The sequence below is a fragment of the Dermochelys coriacea genome, chromosome 10, assembly GCF_009764565.3.
Source record: "Dermochelys coriacea isolate rDerCor1 chromosome 10, rDerCor1.pri.v4, whole genome shotgun sequence".
Classification (NCBI taxonomy): Eukaryota; Metazoa; Chordata; order Testudines; family Dermochelyidae; genus Dermochelys; species Dermochelys coriacea.
Window position 1 is genome coordinate 18799519 of NC_050077.1, and position 14037 is coordinate 18813555.

Here is a 14037-nt window from a genome sequence, read left to right on the forward strand (position 1 = left end):
AGGTGAGCATATTGGATACATCATTCCCTTAGGACCTGGTAGGTAACTTTGTTAAGTGAACCAAAATGTCATCTGTGAGATGCAGGCAAACAAGTATAGCAGTATTAGTGGGCTACAAAAATGGAGCAGTGTGAATTGCATCTCTGCCGCTGAACTGCTGTGTGACCTTGGGTAAGTCACATCGCCTCTGTGTGCCTTTGTTTCTTCTCTCATTCTTTGTCTATCTTGTCTGCTTAGACCATAAACTCTTGATGAGATAACTGTCCCTTTCCCAAAGGATATGTACAATGCCGAGCACCACGGTCTGGTCATGGCTAGGGCCTCTACACAGTACTGCAATACAACCATTTAAATAATAATACTAATGCAGAAAAAAATGGGAGAGGAGACTATTTCCTTTTGCTTAAATCACTGTCTTACAGTAGTCAGTCTCAGAGCAACAGACAACTCAGGCTGAGAATAATGTCTATCAAATCAGTGGGCAAAGGATATCAGAGGGGTCATCTTGATCCGGTTGGGGCGTTCTACATTAAAAAAAATTCCTAAGGTGGTCAAAGCTAGTGACCCTTACCCATACGGACAAAGTATACTGTTTTCTCACAGGTACTCAGATATGAGCCAGGTATAGAGAAATGAAGAGTGGCAACGATTAGCTCACTGTTGCTTTGCTTTGATCTATAAAAACAAGCTGTTGTGTCCAAAGATTTTGCATTTTTGAGTAATTCCTTCTTATCAGAGTATGTGGGAAATTTTTCAACAGGATTGTAGGACTCATTGGGCCAGATTCATCCCTGGTGTAACTCCACTGACTTCCAGGATGAATTTGGCTATTATAATGACAATGCTAAAGACCAATTCACTACCAGTTGTTTGCAAGACATAACTGGTATTATGAAGTTTTGCACTTGTCATGGAGGATACCAGGGAAGTTATTTCACTCAGGAAGACCAGTATTATACACAGTAATACAAATATATAGAAACTCTTTGTTTACAATCATTCCTTAGTTCTCTTTTGTTCAAACTCATACCTGTGCACAGAGCTACTACAAGATCTATAAGCCACTTTTAAGTTCCATTTAAGCCCTCAAAATTATGTGGGTCTTAAGTGGTGCATAGGCTTTGTGCTGACCCTCTTTACAGGAGAGGATTGCATCCTTTCAGAACCAGGTTCTTTGCCATCAGAAATAAGCGGGCAATGACCAACTAGGATGCAGTATGATATTAGACTAAAGAAGAAGCTCCATAATGGTTTCCAGACCAAGATAATATGTTTCAAGTGCACTTACTGAAAGACTTTCTATCGGCATCACACTAAAGTTTAGTAGAGCATACACAGAAAGTTTAGGGAACATGTTACCATTGCATGAAACCCTAAATGAACAGGATTACTGCAGCTTTCACAGCATTCCATCTATATTCTATTCTCAACATACTGTCATTATAAACAATCTTCTCTTCCTGAATTTCATCACACTTAAATGAGAGGAATATGCTAAATCAGTTTAGGGGATTAAAATGCAAGCAAGTTAGAGTCAATGCTTGCTATTAATATATGGTGTCTGAAAGCTAATCAAATTAAGGGAAAAACAGAAAGTTTAAGGGAAAAATCATGGATAGCTCTGTAATCTTTCTTGTAACAGAAGAGGCTATTTCCAGGATCTCTTTGGATTTAGAGTACTGTGCATGGATAGCTAGTCAGTTAGCTTGAAATCATTTTAGAAGATGATGGAAGAATTTGCTTTGGAAAATTATAACTCCTTTATAACACTGTAAGTTCAATGTTCCTTAACCTAGCTCTTGCTTTTTTGGTTCTCATTCTGTTTAATCCTGTCCTTTTGTATCTAATTCGGGAGAAGACAGAGTGAGGCCTGGTCTACACAAGCAGCATTTTGCCAGTATAGCTATACTAGTGTGCTGTAACTGGCAGAGGGCTAGTAGTGTGGACAAAAGTTTATGCCAGCAAAACTGCACTTTTGCTGGTATAGTTTACTGTAGCCCCACCCCGCAGCAAAATAACCTGTACTGGGAAAAGCACAGTTTTTCCATCACTTGCCTCAGCTAATTAATTAAATGTCCCAAGTGGGTTTACATGTTTTGGAATGTGAAGTAATAAGCTAATACTGCCCATACAGGGCAGGTAAGTGGGGCAAAGAGGTATGGTGATTAGTGGTCACAAAGATAAAGTCTACACGAAAGAGATGGGTCTGCGGAAAAGGTGGGGAGGGAGAGGGGTGGAGAGAGAGAGATGGGCTTGCAAAAGAGAGCAGGGGATGTCTGGAAGCTACAGATTTATACCCCATTGCTGTTATCTTCTTCCACAAATGGGGCAAGAGTTTTGTGCTGTGACGGGATCTGGTTAATGCTGGTTGGATTCAGAAACATGTTCTGGCCTTTATATGATGTTCCACAACAGAATAAGGTTCAGATACTCAGCTCCCCACCCCAGCATAGGGCTGTGATGGATGGATAAAAAGGAAGATGTGGGAGAGGGACTGGCCGAAGAACTACGCCCTTTGTCTAATGAGGGTTGCCCAAGAGTCCATGGGGAAGCTGCTGTAAGTTAGAGCAGCCCCTGGGACTCACCAAGCTTACTGCAGGTGCTTGACAAGCCCCCAAAGCAGGCAGAATCCTGGAGGCACATAGATGCCTTAAAGCCACCCTTCCTGAGAAGAACAGTACAAATCTAGCTCACTAGATCGACACAAAGAAGATAAGAGTGTTAGAGAGAGATTATAAATAGTGATTTCCTTCAGGATGATTCATCCTCCCTGGTCAATAAATGAGAGAAACCAAAGATACATAACTAATGTTTACTGATTCCTTTCCTGAAGTTTCTACCCTCTGTATTTCCAAAGACAATGGCTTCTATACTAGTAAGAGTTCATTTGAGGGGTTTCTTTTTTTATTAGAGAGTATGACTGCTGCCCAGCTGCACTGGCTTTCCTGGAATAGGCTGTTGCAAAGTCCCACAAAAGACTAAGGACCCAAGGAGTGGGAGAACTCTCCTCTCTCCCCTGCCAGAGAACCCTATTGTTCGATTGCAGTGGTGAGGGAATGAAAAGGCCTAGATGCGGAGAACACCAAGTTCTTGTTATCCACTTCTGCCCAATTGGCAGGAAACAAGGACAATATCAGAAAAATCAATCTTATCCATTGCAAAGTGCAGTAAGGGTGCCAGACCCAGCCAGAGAAGGTGTAAAGGGAACCTCAGTGTGAGAACATAAGACAATGAGCTGTTGGGAGTATCTGTTTCCCTTTTCTGTGTTTCTTCCTTCTTTAAACATGCGCCTTTAATTTTTTTCTTCAGTGAATCAACCCAGATAATGAAGTCTTTGAGGAGCTTTACAAACATATTTATCGTGTGGCAAATCAAGCTAGTTTATATATATATATATATATAAATGGACACACACACACACATATATATATAGCCTGATTATCTACTTCACTGACACTTGTATAAATCAGGATTAATTTCATCCAAATCAGTGGATGCTCCCCAGGTATAAAACTGCTGAGAGTGAAAACAGAACATGGCCCATTATATATAATTAGGTCACTAGATACAGATAAAAGTTAGAGAGGGATGGGTGAGGAGTGATTTTGCCATGTTAACTTACATGGAGACCAATTAAGCACAATGCAGTACAGTCAATCTGTACAAAGCAGTTGTGAAGAGCACTGGGGACAGAAGCTGAAATTTCCCTTCTCTCGCACCAGTTCCCATACTGAGAGTCAGCTCCATCTCTCCTTCATGTGATGACTCACTGTGTGCTGGGGAGATGGAGCAAACTTTTCATGATGAGCAGTCAGCATGAGACATGGAGCCCCTGCAGCACTAGAACAATTTATAAGAGGTCAAGCAGCGAGCAAAGAATATGCAGATGCAGAAGTGCAGAAGCCCAGAAGAGGAGCAAGAACAGAATTTTAAACAGTGTCAGCTGAACATAGCTTCTGTTAGGTTATACATTTCACAATTCCTGGCAGGGCTTTGAGAAGGACAGAGAGATTGGCTATCAAAGGGCTGAAAAACAATCATTTAGCTGTATAGTTTATATGTATAGATTTGCTGTTTCAAAATGTTAACAGGGTTCTGGGAAAGGTGACGTCTATGGCAGAGGCTCTTACATTTTGATCAGTCCCTTTTAAATTTCCTGCTTTGTACTATTCAGAATCTTGGATGGATTAGTAGTTATATAATTCTTAATTTTACTTAGTTAGCTTTTACACTGGCTTTATTTTATCTTGTTCAGGTTTTGTGTGCCAGTTTTGGGGAGTGGTAGAGTTCAAAGGTGGTACAGATCTTATTATAAGAAATTATTTTTCACTCTACGACTGCTCAGATCACGTGCACACCCCTCTGATATTCCCTCCCTCTGTAGCACACTTTATATTCCTTTGCAAAGTGAGTCATATTTTTGGTGAAATGTGTGTATTTCAGGGACTTTCTCAACAGGTAATGTCAGAAGTTGCCTTTTCCACTTATTTCAACTTGTGATTTCTGAGCTTTTACTGCACAGTTTACCTGATTATTCCCTGAAATGTGACTAACGCATGTTTTCGTAGCTTAGAGATGGGTCAGACACTGCTGATTCTCTCTAGTTTATAAAGGCTTTTTACTTATTCTTTGCTGGACTCTTTACTGGATCAGAGTTTGGGATGCCTGGGTGTGTCAGAGAAGCTCTTTTAGGGTAAATGTCTTGTTTAGCATTTTTGTGAGTGCCTCTGTCACTGACATTAGCCATGCTTGGTATATAGTATATTTCAACAGAAATAAGGTCTCTGGTTTGGATTGGCTGTCATTTATGCTTCATGAGTTATTGCAACCTCACACAAAGCCTGAGTTAACCAGCTTTGTGCAGGAAAATTTGCAGGGATTGGGCAATGGAAGATTGGGCAAGATCCATAACTTGGTCCGTAGTGCAAGAGCAGCTTTTCTCATGTGTGGTTCACTGCCCCCTTGCATTGGGAAATGCTTGAAAAGATACAAAATGTAACACTTGCTTTATGCAACACACCATAATTTATTGTTAGTACCAAGCACTCAGGCCTATTAGAGCCCAATCCCACCCACTGTCCATCCAATGTTGCTCTCGTACGCGTCCCTAGATAGTGTAGCATAAGGGGGAAATCAAACATCTTAAGGTTCCTATACTGCAGTTTTGCCAACTCCAAGTGTCAAAAACCATAAGTCAGACCCCAAAAATCATAAGATTGCCTTGCAAATCATGACTTTAAAAATTATAATTACAAATGTTGGAGTCCTTTAATTTGCCTTTTGAGCCTTCAGGGTTCGCTCGGGTCACATTTTCAAGCTTTCCTCCTTCAACCATGAGGGTCAGAATCTTCCTTTTAAAAAGTGAAAACAGATTCTTACATCATAACCTGAATCCATAGCTATGAAATTAGACTGCTTCCCAACATCAAAGAGATAGAGAGGTGAAAAACCACCCCTCCTGACACATGGCGAACAGAGACTTGACTTACCTGAAATCTGTGGAAGTCTGCTGGTTTGAAATCATTAGGCGAGCAGCCACACCAATCAACAATATGCTTATACTGACATTTGCAGCCCAGTTTACGGTTCCAGTTAGTGATGCGCAAATTGTTGTCCACCATGGAGCCACAGTGAGGGCTATTTTCCAGGACAGTATGAAAGAAGGACTGCAAGAAAATAACAGTTCAGTACATTCAGCTCCTCAGACTTCTGTTTTCATCTTCACTTTCAGCTCAGAAAACTAGCCTACAGTCCTGAACCTTGACCGACCTGGACTATCCTATCTAGAAGTAAGAGAGTTACCTTCCCTTGTAGCTTTGCCTTGGTCCCTTCTCTATAGGATAGGGAGCATAGCACAGTGCGGACACAGCCAAACAATAATAAAGTCTGGGGTAAAGCCATGCTACAAAAGGCTGATTGGCCGCAGGCATTCTAGCTCTTTAGACCTCTGGAATGACTGGCTTTGTGATCCTGAGACTGAAAGGTACGATTCTCATTACTGTGCTGTATTTATTTCAGCTGTCCGAGAAATTCCTGCTCCAAGGGATCCCCATTATTTTGTCTTCAAAGTTACTCTGTGGTCTACTACGCTCAGAACTATTTTCCATGGAGACATGTTGATGATAAATTTCAAAGCGTTTTCTATGATAACTCTCAGACTGTCTCTTCCACCATCGTTACTGATGGAAAAATAAACAGCCTCGTAATCAATTCTTCTGTTAGTCTGTCTACCTCAGAGACCAAGGCTTACTTATAAATGTGCTGCTAGCTAGCTGAGTGACCTCATACAGAAAAACAACACTAACCCCAGCTACCAGAAAGACATTCTGTCTCCTGCAATTACTTCTGAAACTGTAAGTCTTTATTTGCTGACTCAAGGCAGCAAGGAATTCCTATTGGGTTCTCCTAATTATATCATCATAATTTCATCATAATGGGGACCGATGTAGCAGGTTAACAGTTCAGGAAAGGCAGAATGATTTTTAGAAGTTACATATGGACCTAGCATAAGAAAACCTTGTGGAGGGCAGCCGTGCAACATGATCAAATTTAGCTCTGCGAAAGATGATTTTTAGGAGCAGTGTCTTGTCTTTAAAAACTGCTATAGCATGATCTATAAATAAATGGCATAGCATTAGCATGGCTGACCCCCAAATAATCCCCCTACCCTTTTTTAATGTTAAATGACAGCCCAGTGAATATGGATTTTACGCTTGAATTATCTGGTTAAACCCATAAAGGCATACATTCCTAGTCAAGCAAGGAAAAAAAAACCCTACTACCTAATTACTCATTGCCCTGTGTCCTTTCATAATGATACAGAAATTCTCTGCAAGATAATGGATGAAAAAGTTATCAGAGTTGAGAGAAGAAGTGAATTTTAGCAGAAATAGGATTAAAGGGAGATTATTTAACGTGTGTGAAATAATAAACCCCATCAAATTATGAGAATCACTGTGCTCAACTGAATGACAAAAGGTCTTTATTTGCAAGATTGGTCTCATCAATCCACCAAAGACTCAGGTGCTACCACCGAGAAAGGCTGATATCATTAAAAGATGGTCATTAAGTTAGCCTTCCTCAGATACTCAGGAACACATACAGCATGTTAGTACCTTGGAGAAAGCGTCTGACAACCCATGGGAGCAAGGAATCATCTTTACATCTAAACAACACTTTTGGATCATATTCAGAATGGAACATCTACTTTTGTTTGTTTATTTCATCCATCCTGGGAGATCCCACAGCTGAATGATTATGGAGGTGATGCTCTCAAATACATTTAGAGATACAAGAGGGATCAGTGCAAAAACTCTCCAGAAATTCTGTGAATCGGTCCTAAATATTGACAATTTATGAAGGAAATCAATTATTCTTTCTGGTGAAAGAACAACCTGTGAAAATGTCAGACTGTGTGCACTATTTGAAGATAACGCACACCCTTCCTGACAAACTGCTACATGTTAGACTGAAACAAATTCTAGTCTGCACTCCCTTCTGCATCACTTAGAGCTGGAATGATTTCTGAGTGATCTAGATTATTTGTGACTGTGCCTTCCAGCTGAGTTTTGAATTGAACAATAAATCTTTGTTTGCAGACCTTTCATTTTAACATACTTAATTTTTTTTTAAATAAAAGGGATGACTGCGATGAGGAAAGCTACTTACGGATATGGGTCTCCATCCCTATTAGTTTTTAGAAGTCTTTATAGAAGGACATTTGTAAGGAAAGGAAACTTGAAGTTTTGGTTACTCTGTAATAGTTTAACTGGTTCAAAATGTAAATAACCAACCAAAGGAAAAAAACTAGTTGAAATATTAAAAGGCTTAATCATCGTAAAATTACTTTCTGTTAAGCAGACATGGGGCCCAATGCAAAGCCCACTGAAATCAACACAGAGAATCCCAATGACTTCAGTGATCTTTGCATCAGGCCTAGCAACAGCTTTGAAGAGTGAAGCTTCTGTAAATCCACACACCTCAGCGGGAAGCAAAGTATACGAATAGAACCTCTTCATCTTTGTCACCAGATCATCACTGGAAAAGATGACATACTCCACAAAGTTCCTGTTCAATAGGAACCAGTCTGACCCTCCATCCAGAGTTATTCCTTCTGGGATTTTCCGGTCTCCAAGGCGCCACATGTGTGTATCACATTCTAGGAAAAGCCTGTCCAGACCTTGTTTTCTAATAAACCTAGGAAAAAGAAAAGGGAGCCATGAAAAGTTAATTGGTGTTTTCTTAACATCACTAGCACTCAAAATAAAGAAGCTATTACAGACAAATGAAATAAATGGTTATGGTTTATATGAGTGTTCCATTTATAAATTGCTTATAAAAGATTAATAAATACTTTAATAAATAATGAATCAGTTGTTATACATTGTTAAAGTCCAAAGGTCAATCAATTGCTTATAAACACCTATACGCTTTCTGCTGATGTCCTTATAAATATCCATTACACATGCGCCGCATGTCTGTAATATGTTTATAACATTCATTAACTCATTACAAACAGAACTGCATTATAAAAAATCACTGAGAAAATCTAGGTATTTATATTTAAGATTTAATTGATTTCTGCTTTTAAAGAAATCAAATAATTGCTTTTGAAAGATAATTAATAACTTTTCAGAAAATGGAAATTATTTTCTTGCTGAATTATTGTTCCACGTACATTTCTATCAAAGGCACATAAAATCAGACGTAAAATTTTATTACTTTTTGTTATAGAACAAGTACATTTCCCCCCTCACTTTCAAGTCTAGAGTAAATAACACTGGACATCTTTTTTGTTTGTTGCTGACCCACAGACATAAGAAGCAATGATGGAATTGAAATGTTATGGACACTGATTATTTGAGTCCAATACAGCAAGAGAAATAGACTTGGAAAATCAAGGTATGTTTGAAAGCAGGATGGGTTGCAGGCTCACAGGTGGCTTTGTGACTGCCTGATGTAGGTTTCTATTTGTTTTACCATTTTCAGAGTTACTTCCCAGAAAGTGATACCATATAGAAAGCAGAATAATGAGAAACATAAATTAGCTGATCCAGTAATGTAATGTTAGGAAGGATATTGCCTTCTAGTCATAATGCAGATCTCTACTTTCAGTACTGAAGACTGCCTGTGTATTTTGAGAAGTAACAAATGTTCACCATCTGGCTCATCTATACTCAACAAATGTCCATCAGGTATTAGTCAGAGACCATAAAACCATTGGGTTCTGGAGCTGCAGGCTAACTTGAATTGTGTTGCCAGTAGCAAAAGACCTGTGTTTTATTTGTCAAAAAACCCCCAAACCCTTGGTTTTGTAGAACACTGTAATTATCTATTACTTTTTACAAAGAAACATTTAAAAGACAGAACATTTGTGACAGTATTCAGAAACAGAAAAAAAAAAGTAAAGGAAGCCAGCACTTGTGTGGTGCTGTCTGATGGCTGTCCCAATGGTTACATGGGAAAGCCAGTTCACTACATTTTGGGAACCAAGAAAGACCAAGATGTGGAACAAAATGCTATTACAGGTCAGTAGTGAGGTTACACTGAAAGAGCTGAGTGTTGTGATGCTTCACAGAAGCGACTCTACTAGTATTTTTTTAATGAGTAATATTTTTTCTCTGTTTTTTTCATTAAGACACGAAGAAAACATTTCTGCACCCCATCCCCGTCACAGATACACAACCCCAAGAAAAAAAGAATCAACAATCAAAACAAAAACTTTTATGAACTACCAGATCTCCTAAAACCTTGATATTTTGCCCATTAGCAAGCTAACTCCTTGATTAGGGCTTCCTTCTAGAATTAATGAAGAAACCAAGACAGAACTATAACTTGATTGTTTCTTGTATCTAATGACAAAATGCTTGGTAAAAGGAGTCTAAATCCCACTAGTTTTGGAGTCTAATATGTACCTTTCCAGTCCTGGAACTTAGAAAAGAAAAGCTACACTGTTAACGTAAAGTGAAATTTATGTGAACTTTCAGACAAGAGTTGAGAATTTTTTCTTTCCATTAACAAGTTTCTAATTTCATGTTCCATTATGAGGGATAATGGAAAAAGTCTTGCAATTTTAATGCAGTCCTCTGGAAAGTAATCTTCAAATTCAATATTTATGCAGTTATCTGCAAATCAAATATTGACGTGCCTGAAAGTTTGGTCATTTATTTACTTTTCTCAAAAAATAAGCAGCTGGAAATGACCATTCAGATTAATTATTTTAACGAAATAGTGGGATGTTATTGATCATATTTAAGAGGGATGTAGGAGTCCTTTCCTATTAGTTTCTCTCAATTGCTGTCTGCATGAACTTCCTGACTTTTGTCCTATTACTACTAAAAAGAAGCTTCCTTAGTTGTGAACAGCACTCCCCCACACTACCCTCAAAATAAACAGATAAATAAATAAATAAATAGAATTGCAAGCATTAAAATTACATGAATATTAGATGGGTCTGCCCTCTGCCCAGAAGCAAAACCCAGCTAAAGCTGGCTCTGAAAGAATATGTCCAGTTTCATGGCTGGGATGTCTCAGTGAATCTGGCCTTACAGCTTTATTTATAACACAATGTTTTCCCAAATAATCATCTCTCTCTCTCTGTGTGTGTGTGTAACAGCATATACAGAGAATTATGAAGTTGTTGGGAGCATGCAATATTTGCATGGTAAACCCCAATCCTAAAATCCTACAGAACAAGACTATCAGAAGCAAACTGATTGTAGTATTTGACTGATACTACTCTATCGGGGAACATACCCTACTCTGGCAGGGGGAATGGCCTGGATTATCTAATAGGATAATTCCTTTGCTAACTGCTGTCTATGTGTGTAAACTTTACCTAAAATAATATAACAGCTTCAAAATTGCATGAGATACAATATTAAGACAAAGAAGAAAATAATTTTCAGCAGGATGATTGCCTGTTTGGTGTATATAAATTCACACTCCCTATTTTTTTACTTGACATACTTGACATTATAACATATGGGTGCAACAATAACCTGCTAACAAGCTTCTGTGGCAAATCCTCTCAGTTTGCCTGTGCTGCAATAATTTCCAGATCGGACAAAATCAAAGTACACTTAAACTTGCCCACAAGGAGACATAGCCAGCATTCAAACCAACTATGTTCAGAGAACAAGTCACGCAAATATATGTGTATATATAAGGATGAAATTCTGACTCCATTGAATTCAATGGGAGCTTTCCCACTTATTTCAAAGAGGCCAAGATTTCACTCTTAGTCTTTAAATTTAAATGTCTATTTCTTTAGTCTTGTTTGGTTAAGCTCCTACAAATTGTAATACTGCACCAACTTCATCCCATGCTAAACTTCAGAAGGAGAGTGGTTAATGCACAGACAATAGTATATTTCCCATCTCCTTTGTCCTTCTTGGGGTTTTTACACAATAGGAGAGCTACATGATAATTCCCAGATTAAAGAAAAAATGGATTTAGCACCAAGATTTCTCTAACATTAGCCAAAGTGGATAACTTCAGCGGCTTTCCAGCATTTTGAACTGGAAGTAAGGGTGCCAAGGCCCCTACACACAAAGGTCTCCAGAGCTCAGGTAATCACAAATTAATTTGCAATGGCGATGATGTACAGTTGTCAGAGTAGATAACAAACCACTTTCTTCAAGCATGTTTCAGGGCTAGTGAAGTATAAGGGTTGGAACTTGATGGAATTGGGAACAGTATCAGATGAAGATACTCACCCCATTCCTCTTGGTCAGGGATAAATCTTGGAAGCAAGGAAGTAAAGATAGCAGGGATTAAAGAGTCAAATCAGGAGGGAAAAAAGGGCTAAAATAAGACTACTGGACTGAAATAAAATTGTTCTGCTTTTGATTATCTCCTATATACTACCACATCAAAGGCCTTTTGTTTTAGTGCATTGGTTAATTTTAATGTTCTGTAAATAAACTTATATATGAACTATTTTTCTTATAATGACAAAGATTTATATTTGTAAAATTACATGCAGATACAGAATTACATGCAGATACAGACATTGTTTTCAAAAAGAGCCTCAAATTTTGTGGGTGTACGGTTATGCCTGAATCTAATTGAGGGCACAAAAAATATCATTCTTATGTCTGTCTGATTGTGTCCATAAACCAGGCAGCTACATGTGTAAATGCTGCCATTTATGCTCACAATTAGCTGCAGATGCAATGCTGGAATTTGCAAAATGGAAGGCTGGCTGGGGATTCTTTCATGAGTTGGGCCTGTTATCTTTATACTTTGTAAAAATGTCTAAAATCTCTAGACCTTGTATCTCCCATAGCTTCTCTTCTGCAACAATGATTCCATTTGGTTAACACTCTAGCAGTCTATACCAGTGTTTCTCAAACTTTTGTATTGGTGACCCCTTTCACACAGCAAACCAATGAGTACGACACCTCCCCCCCAATGAAAAATACTTTTTTTTTTTTTGTATTTAACACTATGATAAATGCTGGAGGCAAAGCAGGGTTTGGGGGTGGAGGCTGACAGCTCGCGACTCCCCATTTAATAACCTTGTGACCCCCCCCGAGGGGTCACGACCCTCAGTTTGAGACCCCTGGTTTAGACAGCTCAGGGGTACAACATGTGTCTCAAGACCCTGCTCTCACTTTACAACATTTGAAAATATTTACAAATTCATTTCAGATAGGCTTATGGAATTATAAAATAAAAACCCTAAAGCTCACTGCAAATCTCTTTTCTCTTTGGTACTTTTTCATGCTTCCCTCCCGCCTCCAGCTCCTGTTGCTCTTCTGAAATCAAATGTAATGTCTATTAATGCTCATATGATAAGAGAAAACCTTTCTGTCAACTACTAAGACAAGCAAAACCACTTGCATTGCTCCAAACCTCATTAGGGGTCTGACCCAAAAGGAAGACTGACAGACTTCAGTGGGTTTTGGAACAGATACTAACTCATCCCCAAATATAATAACTCAAAGTTATAGTTCTCAAATACATGCTGGGCCAACTTCTGCCCTTGTGTCAGAGTGCACTGAAAAAACACAGTGATTTCAGAGTTTGACCTATTTACACCAAGGCTACATTTGCCCTGCTAAATTTACATTTATAAAGACAGATATTCTACATTGAACATACACCATCAACCACAACTAAAAAGAATCAGCTTTAAATATATTTATTAAAGTGAACTATTCACACTAATTCCTATACAGTTGTTTTATGTTACATTTACTGATATTGAGCATTATTTAACACAAGGAATTGCTCTATTAAATGTATATTTGGACTTTAAAGAAACACAGTGAATTTACAAAAAGAAAAGGAGTACTTGTGGCACCTTAGAGACTAACAAATTTATTAGAGCATAAGCTTTCGTGAGCTACACAAAAGCTTATGCTCTAATAAATTTATTAGTCTCTAAGGTGCCACAAGTACTCCTTTTCTTTTTGCGAATACAGACTAACATGGCTGCTACTCTGAAAACAGTCAATTTAAAAATCATACTTTTGTCTGATGTGTAATATTGTTGCAAGTGACACCTATACCTGAAAGAAATTAGAGAAAGAAAATTATTTCCCCCTTTTTTCCCCAGTCTTTTTACTTTGTGCATTTGAAAGCACTTTGTGAACAGAAATTTTCACTCTTTTTCCATACTAGGCAGTTACTTTCCCTTGTTTGTGACTCATCATAGGGAGAGAAAAACAATTTTTAAAATAGGAAAATGTGATTGAAAAGACACAAAAATGGCCGATGGATTCACAAATGGATGTAGTACTTGAAAGCACTTTTAACTCAATTTTTAAATAGCTCTTTTAAAGTGTTATCTGTTAACCAAAACTTCATTGTCTTGTGAACAATTGTTCATGATTATTATAACACGCTTTCCATGTATTATTTTATATATGAAAATATTCGATTGAAAGTCAAGGCCAGACTGATTTTGTAATTCACAAAAAGTTTATATTTTATTCTCAATTATTTTTATTCCTATCTCTATAGCAGAAAGATGCATATTCCTGACAGTTTTTGCAATATATTAAATAAAGAAGGTTCCTATTTTACATA

General features: G+C 38.1%; 1 protein-coding gene across 1 annotated transcript in view; it reads right to left on the minus strand.

Annotated features, from left to right (window-relative positions):
- Window positions 1-14037, minus strand: part of XYLT1 (xylosyltransferase 1) — a 329653-nt gene that overhangs the window by 40434 nt on the left and 275182 nt on the right. The window contains exons 7-8 of the mRNA XM_038419801.2: window positions 7980-8196; window positions 5490-5666 (exon numbers count right to left, since the gene is read on the minus strand). Coding sequence (XP_038275729.1) covers window positions 5490-5666; window positions 7980-8196 — 394 coding nt within the window. The remainder of the gene's footprint in view (window positions 1-5489; window positions 5667-7979; window positions 8197-14037) is intronic.